The sequence below is a fragment of the Heterocephalus glaber genome, unplaced genomic scaffold (assembly GCF_053883595.1).
Source record: "Heterocephalus glaber isolate CG9 unplaced genomic scaffold, H.glaber_assembly_v1.0 deba00001481, whole genome shotgun sequence".
Taxonomy (NCBI): Eukaryota; Metazoa; Chordata; class Mammalia; order Rodentia; family Bathyergidae; genus Heterocephalus; species Heterocephalus glaber.
In genome coordinates, this window is record NW_028258317.1 from 16,083,433 (window position 1) to 16,110,694 (window position 27,262).

The following is a 27,262-nucleotide window of genomic DNA, read 5'->3' on the forward strand; positions in this document are numbered from 1 at the left end:
GAGTTACACATCTACTGTCACCTCAAAATCAGGGGTGACAGTTTGGGCCCTTAAAGAAGCAGATACCAAGATAAAACTAGATAGGCAAGCATTTCTTGGAGGAAACAAGGGTAAAGGGGAGTGGGACCAGGTATGAGTAGAGAGCCCTTCAGAGTGCAGTGTAGGTCTTTACTCCTGTGAAAAGAGAAGAAGGAGGAAGATTGATTAGAAAATACCTGGGCTGCAGTACAGCTCTGAGAAAAAGCACTGGTTGGTCCAATAGAGACTCCCTAGACAAAGGTTCCTTTGAGCAGTATTTAGAGTTTTGTGGAAATGACCTACCTGCCTTCATACCTCTGCCCTGCTCAGTGAGTGTCTGGGAGAATCCCGGGGGGGGGGGGGGGCGGCACATGTGCCAAGGAGCCAAAAGTACAGCAGTTGGAGGCTGCCAGGCAACTACACTGGGTGGATGCATATCCGTGGCTGCTACAGCAAACACACACCACAAAGATGGAGAAAACAGGACCACAACTAGAATTTTGAGAATTGAAAAGCCAGTAGATTGAGTATTAAGACTAACTTGGTAAACCCAGCCCAATTCTAAACCGGCAATGGAGGAACTAAGAAATTGATCTAGAATTCATCCTCAGCACCAGTTACTCTGGGACCAAGAGTAAAGGCATGAAATTAGGGAACATTTAGGCAACTCTCCTCATTTCCACAGCACTTGGCAGCGCTCTCCTCAGTTGTCAGGTGGAGGTTTATCTAGCAAGAGTAACACTGTGACCCTAAGGATGAAAATCACAGGGAGCTGAAGACAAGGACATTTGTAACTTTGGAGAATTCCTCAAACCAACCCTCAGGTTAGATGGTTTGTTAGAAGGATGCACAGATCTCATCAAAGTAGAAGGTTATACTCATGGTTGTAGTTAATTAATATGTAAATGTTACATATTAAGGTCAGCCAAAGAGATACAGTGAGCAGAATTTGGAAGTAGCAAGCACTTCTGTTATACTATCCCAAGGTGCCAAATACATTAGTGGCATCAGTGTATGCCAGTATACAGGGTCCTGCCAGCCAAGGAGTCAAGCTTAAGAGTCCAGAATTTTTAACTGGGAAATCATCATATAGGCATGACTCATTGACCAGATTAATCTTAGTCTAAAGTCGACAGACACTGCATAACCCAAAGCTTCTACCTTAAGGTCTTTCTGATGTGTGTCTGTCCTCTCAACCTAGGATTATATGGACTTCGGCAAGCCCAGCCACAAGTCACATTACCCTATTAAGACTATCCATTGTGACCCAAGGCTCACCAGGCAAGTGAAGACATGTCTGCCTATCCGGCATAACATTCAAACAGCAAGGCCAAATTCCTTTCCACACAGTAGTACACTGGAAACAAGATTAAATGCCTTTCTACATAGTGTTCCCTAGACCAAAGAATAAAAATTAAAAATATAGGGGCCGGGGATTTAGCTCAGTGGTTCCACCGCCTGCTTTGCAAGTGCAAGGACCCGAGTTTGATCCCTGGTACCAAAAAAAAATGTAAAAATATTGACACCCGAAATTACCTAAACAATGACTTGCTAATTAACCTCCAATTAAGTTCAGAGTTGACATGCATTACCAGTACCTTTCTGTCAAGTGTTACATCCTGTGTTACTTTTCCTTTATTGTAACGAATACCTGAGATAGTCACCTTACAAAAAGAAAAGGTTTGTGTTAGGTCACAGTTCAGAAGGTTTCAGATCTGTGGTGGTTGGCAACATTGGTTGTAGATCTATGGCAAGGCAGGGACATCATGATGGAGAATACATGGAGGAAAGCCATTCATCTCAAGGCTGTGTTACAAAAACTCAGTTTCAAGCAAGACGTGGCAATACAACTTAGCAAAATAGCAAGATTTTGCCTCAAAAATAAAATAAAGGACAGGGAACATAGACCAGAGCAAGGGTCCTGGGATCAATCCTGAGTACCCCAGGGAAGAAAAAGAAAGGGAAGGGGGGATGGGATCTCCCACTCCCCTTCGAGGGCACACGCACACCCATAACCAGAATACCTCTCACAAGGTCTCACCTCTTAAAAGTTTCTGCCACCTTCCAGTAGCACAGAGCCCAGGACTAAACCGTTAACATGGCCCTTTGGGGGGATATCTAAGATTCAAATTACAAGTGATCTGATGAAAGCCTCTATGAAAGGAAGAACACAAATGAAGCAATTTATTTTATTTATTTATTTTTTTTGGTACCAGGGATCAAACTCAGGTCCTTGCGCTTGTGCAGCAGGTGGCGAAACCACTGAGCTAAATCCCTGGCCAAATGAAGCAATTTAGAAAAAGCAAATAAGCCAGTGAGTGAGAACATTTGTACCAACTACTCTTAAAATCTTTAGATATGAAAAGCAAGACACTATATCTATAAAGACAAGATGCTACAATCATGGAAATCTTGGAGAAAATGTTCCTGTTAACAAAATAATACCAAAAAATTAAAAATTTTAGCAGACATTAAAAAAAGTCAACAAAATCACTGGAAAGTAGTGTTGCAAAAATTTTTCAATGTTAGAGCAATTCAAGATGTAAGGTAGGAGGCAAGATGATTCAGTCGAGGAGGTCCATTATCCAAATTGCAGGAATTCCAGAAAGAGCATCAAGACATCAAGAAAATTAAAGTTGGGCAATCAAATTTCACTAGAAGGGAAAGACAGGTAACCAGATTGGAAGGAATAGGAAGCTTACACTTAAGAACAAAACAAAGCCTGTGCCTTTTAAAAATATTAATCCAACCTTGTCTCCTCACATTTGTTTTCCTGTCAGAGAAAGGCAACATCTTTCAAGCTTCTCCACCCTAAACCTTTGAAGTCAGCTTTAACATCTTATACTACTACATAATCAGTTTATCTTCAAATCCTTTATAACACGCCCAGCATCTGTCCCAATCTACTTCCTCCTCCTTGATCATTGTGGTTTTAAGGAAAATCATGTCTGGCCTCTCAATTGCCTCTTGCTTTCAAAAAAAGTGTGTGTGTGTGTGTGTGTGTGTGTGTGTGTGTGTGTGTGTGTGTGTTACTGGGCACTGAAAACTAGGGCGGTTGAGCTATATATCCCCATTACTTTTTAAATTTATTTTGAGACATTAAGTCACTGTGTTACCTAGGCTGGGCTTAAACTTGGGATCTTCTGGCCTCAAATTCCTAGAGTGCTGGGATTACAGGCCTGCTCCACCATGCCGAGCTCTACTCTTGTTTTTAAATCAGTTCTCCACTTTGAACCAGAGTGACTTCTTTAAAACACACATTATGCCAGGTGTGGTGGCACAGGCCCATAATCCCATCACTCAGAAGGCTAAGGCAGGAGGATTGCCATGAGTTCAAGGCCAGCCTGGGCCGCATAGCCAGTTCAAGATCAGCCTGAACTACATAGGGAGACCTTGTCTCAAAAAAGAAAGAAGAAAAAAAGAAAAAAGGGCCAGGGATTTAGCTCAGTGGTTTCACCGCCTGCTGTGCAAATGCAAGGACCCAAGTTCGATCCCCGGTACCAAAAAAAAAAGAAAAGAAACAAACACTTTATAATGACAACACTTCTCTGCTCCACACTCTCAATAATTTGTTTAACAGAAGAAAGCCCAGGCCCGGGGATTTAGCTCAGTGGTGCCGTCCCTGCCTCCCAAGCCCAAGGTCCTGAGTTCAATCCCTGGTACAAGAAAAAAAAAAAAATGAAAGAAGGAGAGGAGGAAGAAGGAGAAGGAAGAAGAGGAGAAGGAGGAAGGGGAAGGGGGAAGAGAAGAAGAAGAAAAAGAAGAAGAGAATAAAAAGGAAAGGAAGGCTCTTGCTTCCTGCCTCTAACCATATTTAGAGGTGTCTTCTCCATTCCCATAATTTTGAAGTAGTCTAGTATATGATTGATTTTATTTCCACGATTATTCCCAACATGTTTCTTGATGCTTTGCCTCTTGCAGCAATGAAGAAAAAGTGAACGGGTCCAGGAAGACACTGCACGAGGCGCTGGTCAGTTAGGCCAGGCAGCGCGCGCTGTCCTCCCCCACACATCGCCATAGCGACTGAGAAAAACAGCTGTGGGGTCACGAGAGGCGGCCTTTCTGGAGCCAGATCCTGGCCTGGCCAGCTGTCATTCGCTACTTCGCTGCCAACGTGTTCACCCTCTCCGTGTCTGTTCCCTGCGTGGCTTCTTGGTGTGTCGTGTGTCTGACTACTGTGTGGGTAGCTTGTGCGGACTTATGGACTGGGTAGGACAGGGAAGGGAACCCTAAGGCCACCGCCTGCCCGCCCCTCTCCGCCCTTCCCAGGCGGCAAGTGGGAAGCCACCATGTCTCCACCATGGCCTTGGGGGCTGGAAGAGGAGGAGGAAGAGTCGTCGTCATCCTCAAGAGAGGAGGAGGAGTGGATGAAGGAGGAGTGGGAGGAGGAGGATTCTGAAGGAATCAGAGGAGTGGGACTCCGTGGTGGTGGTGGTAGTGGTGGAAGAGAAGGCAGCTGTTGCTGTTGAGACCTAGGCTGCTGCAGCTGCAAGGCTGGGGCACGGGGAGGAGGCAGCAGAAGCAGTGGTGGTCGCGGTCTCGGGGGTGGAGGAAAGATCCGGGGGCGACTTTGCTATCAGGGACCAATTAAGCCTTACCAGCAGGGGCCACCACAGCGCCAGGGTGTTCTTAGCAGCCTTACAGAACCTATTAAGAATCTTGTGCCACAGTGGCTACAGACATACTTCAGTAAGAATGAAGATCCATGTGGCTGCTCAACAGACACAAACGAGGTAGCACACGGGTCACAAAATACAGATGATCACGTCATGTATGTAGAGGAGGACAGCTCTAGTATCAGTGACAGCCATAGCGTTCCTGATTCAGCAGTTGGTAATATAGAAGCATCTTCAGCACCTACTACTGCTTCCAATGCACTCCCAATTGGCAGTTGTGCAGAAATGAGAGATCCTACCTCTCAGGGTTGTGACATCTCAACCACTAGTTGTTCTTCCAGAGCCTCTGATAGACACAGAGTAGTTTCACACAACACTCCATTGCCACCTCGGGGGTCCCTGGAGGCTGAATGTGCTCATCCTGTCTCACGACATAGTGCCTACACCACCCCAAAAACAGCATGCAACTTGTCTGGCTTTGGAATCCTGTCCCCCTCGCTTGCCAATTTCTCAAATCCTAAAACAAGTCAACTCAGAAATTCTCCCTTTTATCCTGGAAAAACACATGGTGGGGCAGCAGCTGCTCTAAGGCTGAGTCAACTATGAAAGACAACGTATCAGGTGCCAGTCACAAAGATGAAAGCCAAGCCACTCCATGTGCAACCTTATGATATAAGCAATTTAACAGCTCGCATGACAATGCGCTTTCTAGAGATGTCAAGTTCTTTTACAAATGTGGAAAGAATTCCCCATGTTTTTTCCTCTCTGAATTCTCTTGATAGGAGTGGGATAGATATCACAGCTATGCAGGCCAAAAGAGCCAAGGGGAGCTCTCCATATCTCGCTGTTCAAAGCGCCACAACCCTGGAGCCAGTTTCCACAGGAACAAAAAATGCTGTTCCTTTTAAACTACCTCTGACCATATCTAGTGAATTAAGGGAGACTGGTCAAAGAGTAGGTAAAAAGGACAGTAGTGGAAATGAAAACAATGTGATACCTAGACAAAATAGACAACCAGAAAGTGGCTTTCCACAACCAAATTTCAGTATCCCTGCAGCAGATGGCTCATCTTCTGGAGGAGGTGGTGGTAATGAGAGGAGCGGTCAATTCTAAACCTCTAGAGGAGGAGGAAACAGAAATACCACTGTTGCCAAAAATCTCTGCACCAATCACCAGTTCTTCAGTGCCTACCGTCACTCTTAATTCTGCTGAGACCACAACTTCTCCATCATCCATGAGTTCTTCTCAGTCATCAGCAAACAAGGTACAAAGGACCTCTCCCAGCAGCACTGGCAGTCCGGTGTTTACCTTTTCACCTTCCATTATAATATCTACGGAGGCGGTTGTCCTGCCTCCATCATTTACTCCATTTACATTTAGTGTGCCTATTGCAAACAAAGACCTTTCTGGCTCTAGCAGGGCTTCAGAACCAGTTCTGAGGAGTTCAACTCAAAACATCACTGCAGTGAAGAGAACAAACTGTAAGAGGCAAAATGAGGATTTGGAGGACCTTTCACCTGCAAAACTCCTGAAAGGAGGCGTCCTAGATGTTCAGAAAAGCCCTGCAGCTCTCACATGCCAAAAGGGAGAGTCTCTTGCTGCTCAGCCTACCACAGCGGGGTCAGTCATTTATACAAAATCAGCAAGCAGTACCTTTTCTTCTAGTCCAATCAGGTGCGAGGAATGTGCAAAAGCTAAATCATTCTGGAAGTGTGATACATGTCTCTTTCAAAACAATGTAAAACTGGGCCGGGGATTTAGCTCAGTGGCTTTGCTGCCTGCTGCACAAGCACAAGGACCCGAGTTCGATCCCCGGTACCACACACACACACAAAAAACCATGTAAAACTGCCTCCAGGAGAGAGCGTTAAACATGCTGATTCCAGCAAACCTGGCAAAGCAACTCTGCCTGCATCAGGGACAGGCTCTGGAGACAAATTTGAATCAGCAACAGGAACTTGGGATTGTGATACCTGTTTAGTTCAAAATAAACCTGAGGCAAGGAGATGCGTGGCTTATTAAACATTCAAACCTTGAACTGCTTGCTATGAATCCAGTCCTCAGGGGGACAGCAGTTTTAGAAACTGCATTCATTAAGACTAAGTCATCTTCCTGCAGCACTGTTACCTCTGGTGCCTTAAGATTGGGAGGTAAATTCAAAAGGCCTGTGGGATCTTGGCTGTGCCCACTCTGCTGGGCTTCTAATAATGAAGAAGACAACAGATGTGTGTCCTATACATTTGTGAAATCAGCAAGCTCAGTCCCTGCTTTTAGGAGCAGTGGGGTACCTGTCTCTCTGTTTTCTGGAGACCCCCTAGGATTGGCCAAGTCCAAAAGGCCTGAGGGGAAATGGGGCTGTGAAGTGTGCCTAGTGCAGAATCAAGCAGACGCTACCACATGTATAGCATGTGAAGGTGTCAGGCCAGGCACAAAATCTCACTTTCAAGGCCCAGGCACATCTTTCTCGTCTCTGAATCCAGTGGCCTCACCCTTCAAATTTGGTGGCCCTTCATTCTCTTCTGGGCCTTCTCACACCATGACAAACACTGGAAATTTTAAAGCTGGAGATCAGAGAGGATTCAAAGGAAGTGTATCCTCTGACTCTGGGTCTAGACAGCCCAGGAGTGAAGGCTTTAAAATTTTTAAACCCACCAGAGATTCTACATATGGAGATTCAACTGATTCTAACCATGAAGAAGTTAAAACAACACAGTAAGAATGGTAACAATTTTAACTCTAGACTTTCTGCTGGGCAGCCGGGAAAGAAAGAGGAACAGCCAACACAGTGTATTTTTGCTTCTAGAGCGCAAACCAGCATCACAGCTGGTCGAGGTGCAGCAAAGCCTGTTTTCAGCTTCCTGAACAACAGTTCCTCTGGTTCAAGCACACCTGCCACTTCAGCTGCTGGTGGCCTACTTGGCAGTGCCATCTACTCCACTGCACCCGTGGCTGCCCTGGGGTCTGGACGGGCCAGCAAGCCCATGAGCAGCTCTCCTCTCCACCACCCTGTTCAATCCAGTCTTTCTCAGTCTCTGCTATTTTCTCAGGACAGAAAATCAGCAGCCACATCCAGCTCAGCTAGAGCTGTCACCACCAAAATAGGTACTGTATCCCTTTAAAAGCTTGCCTTAGCCCATTGCTTTTGTTGTTTAAAGTGAAGGTTATATAGCTCCTTTGATCTGTAGCTCCACTATAGATAACATCCTAACTCTGAAGAACAAAGTGGGAATCCTTGAACAAACTTGTGATATATGTGCCTTAACTGTCAAGGGTTCAGGACCGTAATCAGTGACAGAAACCACCTGTGTCTAACCATTAAACAGGAATTGGAACTTTATTTACTTAACAAAGACCACTAGGGGTGAGATAATGACTGACGAAAGTATAAAAGGTGATGGACAAAGAACACAGGGCAGGGACTCTGACCAGACCAGTTTCTGGCAGTCCGGCCTGCTTGTGAGTAAACTTTTATTTTACCCAACTTCTGTGTCTCTGTGCATTTCTTTCCACGATTCTGGAACATAAGCACTTATGGGACAAGCTGACACTGTAATTGTATCTGAGGAATTTTGTATACATTAGGATTCTGCATAGATGGGGAGACACTGAAATGAATGATTTCTATGCCGACTATGTGCTGGGGCATGTGTGGAGTTGGGTGTATTGTGCACTAACATTTTCCAACAGAGAAAGCCTGACTGAAGAATGGTAAGCACCTTTTAGATCTGGCTTAGATCTTCTTAAATCTAGTTCATTCTCCATGTAGGAATTATATGCTACTTCTATATTTTCAATTTTCTATCAACTGTCTTTCCTTTTTCATGATTTTATTATTAAACTTCTGTAAATACATGCTGCTCTCTGTAACTTTTTTGCCAGAACATAAATCTGGGAACTTCAAAAAAGGACGCAGTAAACATTCTGAAAGGCCAGCTGGGAAAGTGTGAAACGAGAACTGCGGGGTAATGTCTGACTGGATAAACCTTCCTCCAGAGTCTCCCCCAACAGAACCGCCCTAGGTTGGGGCTGGGAGAGTGGGAATAGGACATCAGCACTTGAGGGGACAGGAAGGAAGGCAGGAGAAGAGCAGAGAAGGGAATTTTGTTTCTGGGTCAGTAGTTTGGGCTTCTGAATTCATGCTCTATAGTAACTTATTTGCAAGGTTCTTCAGGTCCCAATTCTAGCAGTAAAACACCTGACTGAAAAGAATTAGAATTGTGAGTATAATACAGAGTATGCTGTCAGCTTTACAGAAGTAAGACTATAGCCCAGATAAAAGACTAGAAAATTACACACCAAAATACAAACAGGATAGTCTAGAAGTAGTTTTAATTTTCTGATTATTGATAGTTTGTAAATTTGACACACAATACTCATTATCTTTAGAAGAGAATGTTATTTTAAAAAGATGACTATGCTATACTGCAAACTATTTGGGTAACAGGATTGGGAATAGAATAAAATAAAAGCAGGGGCAGGGATTTAGCTTAGTGGCACTGCACCTGCCTTGCAAGTACAAGGACCTGAGTTGAAGCCCCGGTACCAAAAAATAAATAAATAAATGGAAAATCGGGTTGAAACAAAGTTATTTCAGTTCTTATAACAGAAGACTCAAGAAACTGGAGAATTAAACAGGTATTTTAATTCCTAAAACAGAAGACCCAGGAGAGTGGAGAAAGTGTACAATCTTCAGAACTCTTTCCACTTGGAGTAGAATCAGTTTTTAGAAAGTGTAAAGCCCTCTGCATGGCCACAAACCAATGTATCATAGGCCCCAAGAATCTGAGCAGGTCACCCGGGTTGAGAATGGGCGTACCGGAGAAAAGTGACTTGGTGAAGGGCATTTGAACAATTTAGTAGCTGAATTAGATCTAAATCTGAGGTCACAAACTCAGTCCTTTTTTTTTTTTTTTTTTTTTTTGGTACCAGGGATTGAACTCAGGACCTTGCGCTTGCACATGAACCACTGAGCTAAATCCCCAGCTCAGGCTTGAACCAACTTGCAAATGGCTTATTGTGGTTGCTGGCGCACCCCCCAAAGCCAGCGCTTAAAATCAGAACTGACTAGCTGAAAAACCCAGATGTTGGATTTTTCTGAGAAACCAGCCCAGTTCACTGCGAGCAGGATGGAGGGGTGCTCCGCACCCTGGGCCTGGGGTTCTGGCAGCCTGGCCTGGCAGGGAGCCCATGTGCGACCCTGAACCCCAAAGGCCCCTGCAGGATGGCTCGCAACACTCAAGGAGGTGCCTCCCAAAGGAACCCCTTGCTACCTGCAGTTGGAAAAATAAATCTCGAGGGGCCATAAGGAGTGTGTCAGCTAGGGCTGCAGATTCAGAGCCTGTCTGTCCTGTGTCCTCGGGCTCCGGAGACCCCGCACCCGCGGGTCCGTCATGCTCGTCCGCGGGGCTTGGGGCTCGGGAGGAAGGGCGGGGCGGCCTGAGAAGTGGCCTGCGAGTGTCCTCGGGTACTGGGCCTGACTGCGGCCCTGTGGGCTCTCACGGTCCGCCCTGGCCCAGGGGTCACAGCCGGGTCTGCAGGGAAGAGGGGTCCCGCCCCAAGGGCTGGACAACAACTTCCTGCGCGTGAGCATGCGCCACACACCGCGAGCTACTGCTCTTGCTGAGGACCAGTGGGCCCTGCCACCCTCCATGCGCCTGCCCGCTAGCCAATCGCAATGCTTCGAGACGTGACACACACCGACCAATGGGTGTCCAAGGTGCCCATAAGGTGCAGGCAATTCCCCAATCAAAAGACACAGAATGGAACAAGAAACAAAATACAGCAGTATGCTGTATACAAGAAACACATTTAACACGAAAAGAAACTCAGAGACTAAAAATCAAAGGATGGAAAACTATAGTCTATGCAACAGTTAAAAGCAGATGCAGCTATCCTATATTCAGACAAAGTGGACTTCAAGCCAAAAGTGATAAAAAGAGGCAAAGAAGGTCACTATATATTTGGTTAAGGGAACAATTCTACCTGGAGATAACAATTGTTAACACACATGCACTGAACAACAGCACACTCAACTTCATAAAACAATTACTAATGAATATGAAAGGCCTAATAAACATGAACACAATTATATTAGGTGATGGTAACAACCCACTATCACAAATGGGTCAACTAGGCAAAAAAAAAAATCAACAAATAAATATCAGAGTTGAATCAAACCTTCAAACACATAGGTTTAATAGATATCTACAGAGGGTTCCACCCAACAACAACAGAATGCACAGCATGTGTAACTTTCTCAAAAACAGACCACATACTACCCACTAAAGCAAGCTTAAGGAAATATAAAAGAATTAATATTATACTATGTATATTATCAAATCATAGTACAGTAAAACTAGAATCAATGATAAAAGAAAACTCAGAAACTATGCAAACGCCTGGAAAGTAAACAATATACTCTTAAAAATGGGTTACATGGGCTGGGGATTGAGCTCAGTGGTGCCACAGCCTGCCTTGCAAGCACAAGGTCCTAAGTTGGATCCTTGGTACAAAAAAAAGGGTGGGGGGTTACAGAAGAAATCAAGGAAGAAACAGGACAGTTTCTAGAAATAAACAATAATCCCAATACAATATACCAGAATATTTAGGACACAATGAGAGCAGTCCTAAAAGAGAAATTTATAGCTGTGCATACCCACATAACAAAAACAGCAAGCCCAAATAAATAACCTAGTGATGATCCACTTCAATGTTCTAGAAAAAGGACAATTCAAACCCAAAACTACAAGGATAGAAATTATAAATAACAGAGCAGAAATCAATGAAATTGAGACCAAAACAAACAAACAAACGAAAACCAATAGGTGGTTCTCTGAAAGAATAAACAAAATATACAACTCCCTAGCCAGTCTAACCAAAAACAGGTGTGAAAAGATCCAAATTAAGAGTATGGGTCTGACTTCAAGTCTATGGGGTCTCATTACACTGCCAGGCTAGTCTTGTGAGCTCAAAAAGTCATACTTCTGCCTTAGCTTCTTGAGTAGCTGGAACTACTGCCAAGACTTTAAATTTTTTAATCACAAATCACCCTACAGTGTTACAAAACACTTTCATCTGTGGTATGTAGGTAAATGTTTACCTATTAGTTCCACTGGGGGGGAACTAATTATCATTATCAACATACTTTACTGAAATACATGGCATGTGACACAATTTACTACAAATATATATTCATTACAAATTTCATATACCTATAACTTCATTGTAACTTGCTACTTCTTTCCAAATTCAGAAGAGTATTTAGTAATTTGTCGCCAACCTTTCATTCCAATAAATCCCCTTTTCAGTTTTAGTCAGTCAATGTCAATGCTTATTGCTCACAACTAATAACTCTGAGTGTTATGTCCCCTGACCCAGCCAGGCCTTTCATACTGACCTATTACAGGGGGTACCAACAATATAAAATAAAAGATGGCAGCTCTACAATTATGCAACGTTGCACCAAAAATTCATCTATGGACAGCAAGAACAATGTACATCTAAAGCACATAACAGAATAGGAAAAAAATGTTCTTTACCTAATTGCATATTTGCAAAACAAAAATGTCTTAAGTCACTTAGTCACTGAGACAAAATGCCTGACCCATGCAACTTAAAGAGGTTTATTTTGGCTCATGGTTACATTCAGCTGGCTCATGGTTACATTCAGCTGGCTCATTCCAGGGCAGAATGAAATGGCAGAGGGGCACAGTGGAGGAAAAGCTGCTCACCACATGGCAACCTGGAAGCAGAGGGCAAAAGGAGGAACAAGAAGAGCAGATATCCCTGCCAGGTCATACCCCCAGCACCCTGTCTCTTCTGACTAGGCCCCCTCCTAACATCACATGTAGGTACAGCACCCCATGATTCAATCACCTTTTAAAGCCCCACCTACAAAAACATGAGGCTTTTGGGGGACATCTAAATGTGAGTCAAAACAAAAAACAATTGTTGTAATTTTAATATATTAAGCATGGGCTTTCTAGTGCCCTCAGACTTAACATTCAACTTGTCTACCACCTATGATCTGAAAAATCATGGGCAGTTTGTGTAGCAGTTGAAAAGTAGGCTAACAATGACTAATTACTCTTTTAAATTTTACTTTCTTTAAGATCAGATAACAGTATATACTTCATTGGCATATAGTGAGGGTTTAAGTCACACAGTACAGTGTGCAGGGTATGGAGTGGCCATCTGAGAATTACAAATTCCTTTCCCAATATTGACAACATAGTCAAGTTGGTCTTTGTATGTATTCAAGTTCTACCAAAGTGAGAGTACCTCCAACTGGGATAATCTTTAGACATGCTGAATTTTGAAGCAATATGATCTCAGAATGCTTGTTCCATTGCTTCTGGCTTCCACTCCAACAATGTTTGTGCTGTCACTTTCCACATGGGTAAATCCACTGCAAAGAAAAGAAAGAGAAGAAACAAGCCAGCTGTTAATCTGAGAAAGGACAAACATTTAAGTAGTAAAAGCTTTTACATGAAGATGGAGCTCAGCCTTCTGTACCTTCTTCCACAAAGTCAACACTATCTGACCCTGTTTACATCTCTTATTTCCTCTGGGCTTTGATTTGAGGACCTAAATTCATTTGTCACAATTAACAAATATCACCACATTCTTAACACCAGGGCATCATGTCAATTTTGTGTTAAAAGAGCAGCATAGTGGGTGTATAATACCAATGTTTATTCTTTAGAATATTTCTATTGATGAATTATTAATTTTAATTTTATAAGCTTTATTATATTAAACAATGAGTACTTAAGAAAAAACAAAAAATATTGAATTTTAAATATTTATTGTTTATAAAAAAAGCATCAAAATTTTCAACATCAACTGTTTTTTGGTTTACAAAGTCTAAAAACTAACAAATAAATTCATACATGAACTACAATGAAAATATCAATAGAACTCTACAACAAAAATAATCTTTACTTCAATTATCACACTTAAGACAGTCTTCACACATGAAAACAGCATGTTCCATACACATGTATCACTTACACTGTCAGCACATGTGCTTAGCTTTCCTGTCTTTTTTGTAGGACATACGTGACACTTTGGTGTTTTGTCAGGAGGTTATTTTATTATACAATGTGTAGTTAATAGGAACATAAAATACCAATAACATAAAGTATTAAATTCTTAATATGTATTGCATGTTTAGAATAAACACCAACATTTTCACATCAGCTGTGTACTTGCTTACAAAACCTAAAAGAGAACATCAGAAATACATTCCTATATGAACTACAATGAAAATACCAACAGAACCCTATGTCAAAAATCATCTTTGCTTCAAATGTTACGTCCAAGGCAGTCTTCACACATGACAACTGCACGTTCTATGCACACATCTTGCTTATATTGACAGCCCATGTGCTTAGCTTTCCTTTCTTGTGTAGCAGGTCATTACTGTTACCTCTTGTCTTCCTCTTTTTGTCAGGAGCTTCTTACTATATTGTATAATGTGCATTTAGCAGGCAAATAAGATATCAATAAAATAAAATATCAAATATGCAATAAGTGCTTAGAATAGACATCAATATTTTCATGTCAGCTGTTTACTTGCTTACAAAACCTGAGATAACATCAGAAATAAAAAATTATGTGTACAATGTAAATACAAACAAAATTCTACCACAGAAATAATCTTTGCTTCAATTGTCATACTCAAGGCAGTCTTCACACATGACAACTGCATGTTCTATGCACAAGTATTACTTACACTGATAGCATAAATGTTTTGTTTTCCTGTCCTTTTTTGAATGGCTCAGATGACACCTTCTTGGTTTTCCTCTTCTTGTAGTACATCTTCATGATGTTGGACCTGCTTGTTCACCTGTCAGCTCACCAGAGTGGTTCACAATTTTTTTGCATAGGTCCCTGGGCAGAAACATTTTGTTCTTCCTCTGTTGCAAATGATCTCTTATGAATTCCAGTCCCAATCCTCCAAGAAAATTTCTCCATGATATTTTGCACTTGTTATTTTCTTTGTAAACTATCAAACTATTTGTGCCACATTTTTAGGATTGAGTAAAACACAACCATTGGCCAACGCTTTGTGTTTTGAGTGCCATCGTAGTTATTGCATAACTCATTAACATCTACTCTGCCTTTGGTTTTACTGTAAAAAGTTATTATCTCAGGATTCTGTTTTGTTGAGGTTTCTCTTTCAATTTTTCCGTGATGGTGCAATGTTAACATCAGAGGTACCAGTTTGTTTTTCTTTGCCATATATGAGGCCAGTGTTATATCTTTCTGAAATCCAAAGAGTACTATACAATTGTTTTGAAATTGCAACATTTCATTGGGAATTTCTGCTTTGCTCTTGTGCCTAGTTCCTACTCTGATCAACTTGTGCTTTGTTAGGAAATGTAACATCAGTCGGAAACTGGTAAACTAATTGTTAAATGTCACATTCCAATTAGTTTGGGGGATGGGAGCAACAAGTCTTTTCACAGCATAATTAGGTTTATTACTATATAAATAAAGACCTGGTGGCTAAGTTCCAGGATGAATTCCTAAATTGAAAGAATAATGTCTTCACATGTACCAGGGTAAATATTTTTATACCCTATTTTGAAGGCTTTTTGGGGGCTTATACCTCCTAAAGCTATAGCAACCACAAAATGCTGTAAGATATTCATCAATAGTCATGCATTCAGATGGCGTGTAAATTCCTTAACAATTAGCAACAAATCTCTCAAAAAAAGACTGGATAGCAGCCAGATTATCAGTTCTTTTGGGTGGTTTTGTCATGAATGTCAGGCATCAGAAATTTTATCATGAATATCAGGCAATTTTGAAGGAAACCAAATCTCCTCAGTGTGTCATTGTTATTCTACAAACCTCAAGCCCACATCACTGCTTCTCCTTAAGTCTTTTACATTCCTGTGATTACTATGAGAAAGCCCCACTAAGTACAGCAAACCTATGATGTTTTCAATTCAGCTAGTGAGGTGTCATAATAGACATATTTTTGAATATGGGTATCAGTGCATAGAGAACATTTTACTTGGGCTGGAGATGTAGCTCAGTGGTGCTGTGCCTGCCTACAAGCACAAGGTCCTGGGTTTGATCCCTGGTACCAAAAAACAAACAAACAAACAAACAAGACGTTTTACTTGTATTTCATCATTTGTGTATTTCACAACACCTTGTAGCATTTCTTCTGTTACAAGCAATTTCCAACACTGAATGGCAGTGCTGGCATTTTGTCCAATAGGTTTCACCCTAGCCAAGATCCTCATTATATTTTCGGACCTAGTTCTGGCATTGGATCCTTCCATTTGGTTGCATGACCATTTTGACTAGATAGATATGTATTCACATTGCTGTTTCCTTCATCAACGGAATGAAGGAGGGCTTCATTCCCTATGTCTGCATTGGTTAATTCTTGCTCCATTTCACTGTCTCAAGAACTTTGGCTCACATGGCCAACATCAAAGTCATCATCATCATCATCTGTGCGTGAGCCACCTGATAATTCACTTTTGGCCTCCTCCAAAACTTGCAAATCTGGTTTTTCATATGCCATTGTACTACTGTGCTACTTCTACCAAAAAAAATCAAAAGAAAACTTTTAAAAAACAAATTCTAAATGCACAGAAATTTAACAATGAGTATTTCATGGGTAAAACTCACCTGTTGCTGCTTTGGAGCTTCTGTATACACCTTGCTGTTCACCTGCAGAGTGGGTGAACAAATGGGTTCTTGGTTTTCCCAGGCCCAGCTACTGTGAACCATACCCACACTCCATTATGGTAAAGTATATGTTTACATACAGAAGAATGGTATGGGTGCATTTACAACCCCTTCTCATGATGCCTAGGTAAACATATGCAAAAAATGTTACATGGAGCACTACATGGGAAAAAATCCTGGTTTGACACTTTTGTAAACATGTGCACACCTTGCTTTTCATAGTAACAAATGGCTAAACATAAAGATTGCTCCCTGTATCCCCCTGGTATAGCTATTGAGATGCATAGCCCATCTACTATAATGCTAAAGTACAAATTTATATTAGAAAAGTTTAGTATGTGTATATTTAATCCACTGTGATGCCCCAAGTTATTAAGTGGGAATATCATTTTGGGGCAGCCCTCCTGACAGTAGCTACCTGAATCATAATGATTCCAACTACTATAAAAAGTTTCTGGACGTTGGGGACATCAGTGTGGTGAGGGTTCAGCTGCCACCTATCTGGCCACAGAGGGATGCAGCCAGGATTCTCCAACAGTGTTTTTTTTTTTGTGGTACCGGGGATCGATTCAACAGTGTTTTTAATGGAGTCAAATCAACATGGTTTGTATATTTTTTCCTTTAATCTTGGGCATTTTCTCTTTCTGAGACTGTAACTTGAAACACTAGAGCCAATAATCCTATACAGAGTGTATCTGCAGACGCTGTACAGTTTTATATACCTTCACAAGGTACTCTGATGCCTTCTAGATAATTTATTTTGAAACACATCACTGCACAGTTTAAATAACTTATGTACTGTAACATCACTTTCAGTTATGTGTAAAGAAATTAATTAAAATACAAAAAAAATTTCTGACAGAAGAGCTTCTAATTTAAGTAATTTGAGTCTGTTGCAAATATATTTATTATTTTTGTAGAATTTCCTTATAAATTTCCTTATAAATGCATAGCATTTTAAAATTGAACAGAAAATTATTTAAATCACTGAAATTCAATTGCCCATTTGCTCTAAAAGGAAATTTAACTGTGTTTCTCCAAAAGGAATAAATGGTTCCCTGCATGCAAAATTATAAAACTAAAACAAAACAAAGAAGAGCTTCTAATTTAATCTAGGCAAGTCTGAATCAATCCCCCAGAATTTAGAATTAACTTATCAATTCCTGGTCAGTCTCACTGTTCTCTTGAATGGAAGAGATATAATCTCAAAAGCTCACAGGTACAGGAATTTTCTACAAAGTCAAAGCATCCTCTGTGGGACACTGGCCAAATATCCACATCTGTCAAACTGTTTCATGTGTAAAATATGTGTATTAGTGATTTTGTACATCACAGGATATCATGTGTAAAATGCAAAGTGTGAGCTAACAACGTAGGGTTTTTTTTGGGGGGGTGTTGAGAGGGGTTCTTGCTATGTATTTCAGGATGATCTAAAACTTGCTATATAGCTCAGGCTGTCCTCAAACTTACTGAGATCCTCCTGCCTCAGCCTCCTGAATGTTGGGATTACAGACATGCATCACTCTACCTACCTAACAATGACTTTTTTTTTCCACAGAAAAAGAAACCTTTACATAGCAGCTGGCCCTCAGCCCTAGTTAGTAAGGGATAAACTGAGTCTTATTAACATCCTTTCCAATATTTCTTTCTTAAAAACCATTCCGGGGTGCGCCTGTAGTTCCAGCTTCTCAGAAGAATGAGGTATGAGATCATTTGAGTGCACAAGTTCAAGACCAGCCTGGGCAACATAGTGAGACCTCCTCTTTAAAACAAAACAAAAAAAAGCTGGGGGTGGTGGCATGCACCTGGAACCCTATCACTCAGGATGCTGTGGCAAGAGGATCACTGCAAGTTGTAAGCCAGTCTGGGCTTACACAGTGAATTCAAGGACAGCTATATAACAAGACCCTATCTCAAAAAACCAAAACTAAACCAAATACTGCTTTTCGTGCCACGTAAGACCATTTTGCAGGAAAAATGAAGAAAAACAGCCAAGTACCTGGCCCATTTGTGGGATCCTCCAAGCAAGTGATAGCAGCTCTTGAGGACTGGAAATTTATTTTCCTTATTCCACACGTAGACACGTAAGGAGAGGTCCATGGAGGTGATGACTCAGTCAAGGTCCTTGAAATTAAGTCAAGTGAGGTGTGGATGTGGACTCCACAGAAGGCAGAGAGTATGCCATGGGTGGGGGCGGGGGTGCTGTACTCACCACCCGCATGGATGTGATGGGCTTCTGGTGGTCCTGGAAAGCTACCAGCTGCAGACCATGTATGGTGAACAGCATCAGCTCCAATCCGGAAGTCAGCCCCAGGAGCAGGGGATGTCTGTTCATTTTCTGATATCATCTTCAATCTCTCTTTTCAGAGTGCCATAGTTTTCAGAGAAGAGGTCTTTGATTTCTTTCATTAGGTTGATTCCTAGGTATTTCAGTTTTTTGGATGCTATTGTGAAAGGAATTATTTGCCCTATTTCTCTCTCAGTGAGTCTGTCATTCGTGTAGAGGAAAGTTATTGATTTTTGTGTGTTGACCTTGTAACCAGCTACTTGACTGAATTTGGTTAAGTCTAGAAGACTTTTGGTGGAGTTCTTGGGGTCTTCTATATAGAGTATCAATGTCATCTGCAAATAATGACAATTTGACTTCTTCATTACCTATCTTTATTCCTTTTATTTCTTTCTCTTGTCTAATTGCCGTGGCTAATGTTTCCAGAACTATATTGAACAAGGGGGGTGATAGTGGACATCCTTGTCTTGTTCCTGATTTGAGTGTGAAGGATTTCAGTTTTTGACCATTTAGCATGATATTGGCTGTTGGTTTTTCATAGATGGCTTTTATCAGTTTGAGGTAGAGACCATCTATTCCAATTTTTTGTAGGGTTTTTATCATAAATGCATGTTGGATTTTTTCAAATGCTTTTTCTGTGTCTATGGAGATAATCATATGGTTTTTGTCCTTGCCTCTATTGATATAGGGTATTACATTGATTGATTTGCGTATGTTGAACCATCCCTGCATCCCTGGGATGAACCCCACTTGATCAGGGTGTATGATCTTCTTGATGATCTTCTGCATTCTATTTGCCAGTATGTTATTAAGGATTTTTGCATGTATGTTCACTAGTGAGACTGGCCTATAGTTCTCCTTTTTGGTTGGGTCTTTCTCTGCTTTGGGGATCAAGGTGATGCTTGCTTCCAGGAATGAGTTTGGGAGTATTGCTTCCCTTTAGGTGAGGTGACATCAAGGTGTCTGGCAAGAAACTGGCCACCTGTTTTACTTTGGGAAATAAAAAACATATAGATGGGATTGTCTGGAGCAGATCTATGCCTTGCCTATCCCTAAAGGGATAACGGCTTTGTACTTTGACCTATGCTAAGCCCTTACACATGCATTCACTCTCCTAAATCTCTACCTCATTAGCAACAAAATATGAGTCATGCTGCCACACTCCTAGGGCTGTAAAGTGCACTGCATCTGTAAAGTGATCAGCACAGTGTCTGATACACAGAATCATTCAGGGAATGGCAGCTCCCTTCTTTCTTCCCTTTCCTATCAAAGACAGGGTGAAAGAAGAAATGACACGACAACTATATGACATTTATTACTTTGGCCATAACCTATTGTCAAACATGCTGTCTTTTATACTATATAGCATTGTTTTACCAGAGGAAAAAAAATTACCTCTTATGAAGAATTCACATGCTTTCTCATTATCTAACAAGGGGTACATTATACATTTCATTTCCTTTTTTTCTCAAGGACTAGCAAGCTCAGTTAAATTTATAGCCAAATGATATAAAAATAAATGAATATGATATAAAGGAGAAAATGCCAGGACCTATCAGAGTGATGTTGGGTTTAGGAAATAGAAGAGACAGCTCTACTAAATAGAGGACTGCGGGTCTTATTTTCCTACTAGACCAGGAGCGCCATGGGGAAGATAGTTCTGGCTTTTATTAATCTTTCTTTGCACTCAGTGCTAAAAATAGCGGGGCAAAGAGGACTGAATGAAAGCAGGAAGATCATTTTGGAGGGAGCATGTGGGTGTGAGTAGTATTTAATGTCTGAATCTCAGGGCCACAGAGGGGCCCCATCGTGGTCCATCACTCTACCAGTTCAGAAACTCAAAACTTTGACTGGGCCACTATATCACTGTTTCACTTGGAGAGACGAAAAAGTGTCCCAAGGAACTGTGAGAAACTTCCCATGGAAGCATCATACTGCAGTGGCAGTAACAAACAGACCATGTCCAGCACAGGGACCCTTACTCAGAATGTCCACCCTGTTCTTGGATGATTTCTTGGCTCTTAATTCAAAGGTAGTGACAACCAGCTGCATGTCATCTTCATTTTCATTTTTGTGCACCACAATCAGTCTGGCCAATTCATCGGGTGCCCAGCAGGCTTGAGATGACATCCAGAGAGGGAGGGTAGTGCAGACAGGAGGCTTATCTAATGGGTATAGCAAGGACTGAGTGTAGAACAGCTGGGGAAACAGCCCTGCATGGTCACAGTGAAGGTAAGAAGGGGCTTCTCAAACCCTGAGCCCTCAGAAAGCCCCTAGCCCCACCTGATTCCTGTACCTACCAAGCAGTTGGCTCTGCTGCAGACACACACTGGCCCTGCTGGTCTACCTAGGCAGCCTGTGTCATGGCACAGTCTCCTGTCCAGACCAGAGGCTTTTCAAGCTTAAGCTCAGCTCACATCTGGTGCCCTGGAAATATCCCAGTGAGGTTACAGTGATGCATAAACCACATGATAAGCATTTGTCTAGAACAACTGCAGTCACTGCTGCCTCAAATATCTTCCTCCATAGTCTTTTCCCATCTCCTGCCTCCCCCTGGTTGCACCTCCTTCTTAGGGGTCCTGGTAGCCCCTCCCATGGCCTTTCTATACCTGGCTCTCTTCTCTGACCACTTGCCTCCCTGGCTTTTAGGTGGCTAGGGTCCCAGTCCTTCCTTGTTCTTGATCTGTCCTTTTTCTTCCACAAGACATTCCCAGCTGTCTGCTTTTTACCATGCTCCAATTTCCTGGTTCAGGCTCTGGCACTCAAAGTGCTTTGTTTCCAACAAGTGACTGGATATCTCTGTGCCTATGAGTTGTCAGGACTCTATGACTCATGGGGCATCAAGAAGATGGGGACAGGGTGCTTCTCACACACAAATTCAATGCAGGAAGCTCAGAAAAGTGCTAAGGCTTCCTTCTCCAGGTCCCAGATGCTTTTCCTTGTCAGCTTCTCCTCTTATTGTGCCTCTTGCTCTTGCTCTCACCAAAGCTTGGTCCTCATACTACCAAATAGCTCTTGAATGTTTACACCACCATGTTCCTAAGGCCCCCAAACCTGTTTACAAATGACCTCTGCCCTCCACAGCAGGGGGCACCCTCTAGCTCACAGGCAGCATGGCAGCGGAGAGCAGACATACTGGAGCAAAAGCCCCTGAGCCTCCCCAGGAGGGAAACAGAATGGGGCTCTCAATGAGTAACCAGGACCTGCTCCTGCCCTGCTGCAGGGCTTGGTCCTAGGCAAGCAGCAGCTCTAGAACATGCATCCCACAGCCTCAGGGTTCCAGACACTCCATCTTCCACTCACAAACCCAAGGGAAAGGGGCTCACAGACACTGACCTTTGGGTGCACATCTGAGTCCTGTGGAGACACAAATACCCATTGCTGGTCAGGAGAGCAGAGCAGATTTCCAAAGGTGTTAGAAAACACAGTCATTGTGGAGACCACTTGCAGCTGAGGCACTCTCAGGGTGTAGAGGATCCCGTTAACACAGGCTGCCTGAGAGACAGAAGGAATCCCCAATCCATGTGAGAGGCTCCAGGGCTCCTAGCCTAGAGAGAGGTCACTGGGCTATGTCCTCACCTGAAGGAGGAGACAACTGCTTACCTGCTCTCCTGCAGGGTGCATTTGCAGGTTACTTCCAAATTCTGCCTTAGAATACTTTTTTCAATAGCACAGACAAAGGCCAAGGGTGTAGCTCAGTGGTAGCTTTGCCTAGCATGTATGAGGCCCTGGGTTCTATCCCCAACACCACAAAAAAGAAATAAAAAAAAAAACAATGATCAAACAACACATAACTACTCTTCAGAGCAAAGACTCTGGAAGGAAATTTTGGGATGACCTTCTGGTGCCCTTGCTAACCAACGGCAAAGGCACACTGGGTCACACTGGAGTGCTGTTTCGCTATCTGCATTTTATACGTTATAACTAAAATATTCCTTGGAAATCTTTCCACATTAATGGACATTTTCTTTTGACTTCCTCTCATGCTGATGGGAATTTAAAGTGTTTCTCGGTTTGTTATTGCAAACAGGCCACTGCTGTAAGGACTCCACCACGTACAACCCTGTGCACAAGAGCTGGCACTGTGTCAGGAGAGATCCCTAGACCTGCAACTAAGAGGCCAGAGTATCCATATTTAAAACTTTTATCAGTGAAATAAATGTTTGAAAGCATCCATCTATTCCTATATATCATGCATAAAAATACCTATTTCTCTTAAACTAATTACAGCACTAATCTCTAAAAATGATTGCTTGGGTGGTAGGTTAAAAGTCTCATTTTAATGTCATCACTTCGAGAAGTAGTTAGGTTTAACACTCTTACATATATGGACTGCTGGTTAGCTCCCTCTCCCTTCCTCTCTCTCTTAGCAAGGCCTTGTACACTCCAGACTGATAATTTAAAGACTTTTTAGTTCCTCATAACCTCCTTTTTTTATTATTAATTTTATTGGTACATTTAAGGTATACAATATAATGACATTCATCATTGGAAATTTGCACCTTTACATAATCCATCTTGGTTCTTATTTTTTCCCCAACCTCCTTCTAACTTAAATGCAAATGTCACACGTTTTATTTCCATATGTATTTAAAAGTGCAGGGCCAGGGATTTAGCTCAGTGGTTCCGCCACTTGCCTTGCAAGCACAAGGACCTGAGTTCGATCCCTGGTACCAAAAAATAAAAAAAATGAAAGTGCGTAAGATGTTCTTACTGTTTTGGACAGTCAATTCATTTAGATTTTATTTACCATTGTTGCTTGGAATCTTTCCTGGTCCTCCAAAATTCATTTGTGATTTTTTTTTCTGCCTAAAGTTCTATTACTATTTTTAAGTGGACTCCTGCAAAGTCTCCATTTTTTGCTTTAAAAAGTCTATTTTACCTTTTTATTTCTTGCAGTCCTATGATCTAGCCCAGGCCTCATACATACTACACAAGTGCTCTGCCACAGAGATATATCCTCAGCTCTTATCTTCATTCTTTTTTTTTGGTACTGGGGATCGAACTCGGGTCCTTGCGCTTGCGCAGCCAGCGGTGAAACCACTGAGCTAAATCCCCAGCCCTTATCTTCATTCTTGACAGACACCTTTTCTGCTAACAGGATTTTCCGTTAGCAGTCATGTCTTTCAAGATTTCATTCTATTGTCATCCAGTTTCCAGTGCTGCTGTTAAGTCATTCAGCCTTTTTTTCCTTTTGGCAGTACCTGGGATCAAACTCAGGAGCTTGCCCTTGCAAGGCAGGTGTGGCTTCACTGAGCTAAATCCCTGGCCCATGTCATTCAGTCTTGAAGGTAGTTTTATTTCTTTTGGCTGCCATTAAAATTTTTCTTATGTGTGCAGCTCAGTAGAGCACTTGCCTAACATGTGAGGCTCTGAGTTCAATCCCCAGAGCTACTAATTAATTTTTTTCCTTAGTCATAAAGTTATCTCAACTCACTGTGATAAGTCCATTTGCAAATTTACTTTTATTTACTCTGTTTAGGGTTACAGAACTTTTTGATGCCATGGATTAATCCTTAATCTATTCTCGGAAAGTACTATTATCTCTTCAAATATTTCTTCTGCCTCATTCACTTTCTCTACTCCTAGGATACCAGTTAATACTGGAATTTTTTGTGGATTCTTTATAGTCTTGTGGACCATATGGCCTATAGACAGCAGCATCAGTACTACCTGGAAGCTCAGTAGTGCCAGAATCTCAGGCATCTCTTTGGGACCAAATGAATCAGATCTGCACTTACACAAGGTCTCCAGGTGACTCACATGCCCATTAAAATCTAAGCAACATGGTCCTCTTCTCTTTCCCTTGCTTCCCCATTTAACACTGCTGGTAACCCTGTGGTTCATTCTAGACCAGTGATGGTGAAACTTTTAGTGTTTTCAATGATAACAAAGAGCCCACTGTGGCATATATGCCATAGATTCACAACTACTGTTCTAGACAATTCCTTCTGATTTATCTTCTAGTTCTCCAATTTTCTTCTACATTCCTAATTTTTCTTTTTTTTTTTTTAGTTCTTTTATTGGTACATTTTAGGTATACAATTCATTTACATTTATCATTGGGTGTCTGTACCTGTACATGGTGTATCTTGGTTCTTATTTTTTTCCCCATTACCTGTGCGCCTTTCACCCCCTCCACCCTTCCCTATTTACATAGATTTCATTTCCATTTTTTTTTTCTTTTCTCATAGTTTTTCCTTTCCCTCTTTTCCCTTCCCCTTCCCCTCCCTTCACTCCTTTGGACCTTTTTTCCTATTTCAAATTATCAATTATCCATTTTAATCATTTTAACTCTTGTTTACACTATCAGTTTCTTACACTAGAGAAACTATTCGGTATTTACACGTGTGTCCTATTTATTTCACTTAAGAGTATCGCCTCAATATGCATCCATTTAGCTATAAATGACTCTAGTTTTTCATTCTTCATGGCTGAGTAGTACTCCATTTTATAAAAAAAAACACACTTTCTTTATCTAGTTTCCAGTTGATGGGCACTTGGGCCGTTTCCAAGCTTTAGTTATTACAAATTGTGCCGCTATGAACATGGGTGCACATATATCACTGTGATATGATACTTTTCATTCTTTTGGGAAGATACTCAGCAAGGGAATAGCTGGGTCAAATGGGACCTCCAGTCCTAGTTCTTTAAGGTGTCTCCATACTGATTTCCACAGTGGTTGCACCAGTCTGCACTCTCACCAGCAGTGAAGCAGGGTTCCTTTCTCCACACAACCCCGCCAGCATTTATTATTGGTTGATTTCTTGATAGCAGCCATTCTTTCTGGGGTGAGGTGGAATCTCAGGGTTGTTTTCATCTGCATCTCTCAAATGACGAGTGATGTTAACATTTTTTCATATATTTGTTTGCTGCTTTTACTTGTCTGAGAAATGTCTGTTCATTTCAGATGCCCATTTTTGAATTGGGTCTTTGAATTTGGGGGGGTCTGATTTTTTTCAATTCTTTACATATTCTAGATAGTAGTCCTTTGTCTGAAGTACAGCTGCTAAAATTTTTTTCCCATATTGTAGGTTGTCTGTTAGCTCTGTTGGTGGTTTCTTTTGCAGTGCAGAAGCTTCTTAATAAGATGAGATCCCAGTTGTTGATTCCTTCTGCTAGTTTCCGTGCTGCTGAGGTTTTGTTCATGAAGTCTTTTCCTATGCCAATGTCTTCAAGAGTTCTACCTAACTTTTCTTCCAGTAATTTTAGTGTTTCTGTCTTAATATTTAGATCTTTAATCCACTTCGATCTTAGTTTAGTGCATGGTGATAGGTATGGGTCTAGTTTTAATCTCTGGCAGGCTGAAATTCAGTTTTTCCAACACCATTTATTAAATAGGCTATCTTTCCTCCACTGAGGGTGGTTGGCTCCTTTGTCAAAGATGAGGTGGCTGAGCATGTCTGGAGTTTTTTCTGGATCTTCTAATCTATTCCGCTGATCCTCAGGACTGTTCCTTTGCCAGTACCATGCTGATTTTATCACAGTAGCTTTGTAGTATAGTTTCAAGTTGGGGACTGTGATACCCCCAGCTATGTCTCTGTTGCTTAGAATTGCTTTAGCTATTCTAGGTCTCTTATGGTACCAAATGAGTTTTTGGATTGTTTTCTCTAGTTCTGTGAAGTATATTTTTGGAATTTCAACTGGCATTGCATTGAATCTATGTAGTAGTTTTGGAAGTATGGCCATTTTCACTATATTGGTTCTTCCTACCCAGGAGCAAGGGATGTCTTACAATTTTCTTGTATCCTCTTTGATCTCTTTTTTCAGAATGCTGTAATTTTCAGTGTAGAGGTGTTTTGCTTCCTTTGTTAAACTGATTCCTAGATATTTCATTTTTTTGGATGCTTTTATAAAAGGAATTGTTTCCCTAATTTCTCTCTCAGTGAGTCTGTTATTTGTGTACAAGAAGGCTATTGTTTTTTGTACACTCCTAACTTTTCAATTGACATGTAACACATATATACGAAACTGTACAAACCTCAGCAAATTATTGTAAAGCAAATATCCTTGTCACCACCCAAACTCCTCCTCCAATCTCTGTATGACTGTCATCTGCCTGCCGTTAAATCTGACCACTGAGTTCTTAAACTTGGGTAGTCTTCTAGAATTTCTACTTGATTCTAAATCTGTTACTTCATATCTTACAGCTTTAAGTTCTCTGCTGAAATTTATCTCTCTGAAGATAGCAACCACAGGTATTTTAATGTCTATGCCTAAAGCCTGTGGTTCTCCACATTGTCTGCTGTTTACCTCATAGTTCTAGCTCATATGATCTCATTTCTTCTGGTGCCTAGTTTGAAGTATGTGTTCAACACTGCATTTGAAAACAGAAATAATGTGAGGTGTAGAGTAAAACTTCCTTTGTAACCTTTGTAAGGATTTTCACTTACTCCTGTGGGTGAGCAGGGTTCTGAGCTGGACCTGTGCAATGCCTTTAACAGCAGCCATAACACTTGGCAGTCCCACATAATGCATGAGGGTTTACATGTCATCTGCAGTGGCTCTGCACTCCATCTTGCACTGCACTCCATCCATGTTCCTAGACTGTCAGAGATATACTGAGCCTCTTCAAGACAAAATGAGCCCCCAGTAATAGGCTCATGATTTTCATTTCTATCTCCTC

The 27,262-nt window shown here is 41.6% G+C and overlaps 1 protein-coding gene and 1 pseudogene across 2 annotated transcripts in view; one reads left to right on the forward strand and one right to left on the reverse strand.

Annotated features, from left to right (window-relative positions):
- The first annotated feature begins 164 nt into the window (after positions 1-164).
- Positions 165-8,486, forward strand: LOC101700779 (nuclear pore complex protein Nup153 pseudogene; annotated as a pseudogene). Its single transcript, XR_015440153.1, has one exon. The product of XR_015440153.1 is annotated as a nuclear pore complex protein Nup153 pseudogene (transcript).
- A 2,321-nt stretch (positions 8,487-10,807) lies between these two features.
- Positions 10,808-27,262, reverse strand: part of LOC101699457 (F-box/WD repeat-containing protein 12) — a 33,150-nt gene continuing 16,695 nt past the window's right edge. The window contains 6 exon segments of the mRNA XM_087184279.1: positions 10,808-13,041; positions 18,349-18,511; positions 18,514-18,674; positions 19,567-19,626; positions 20,619-20,835; positions 21,973-22,131. Of these exon segments, the coding sequence (XP_087040405.1) occupies positions 12,965-13,041; positions 18,349-18,511; positions 18,514-18,674; positions 19,567-19,626; positions 20,619-20,835; positions 21,973-22,131 (837 nt within the window). The 3' untranslated portion in view covers positions 10,808-12,964.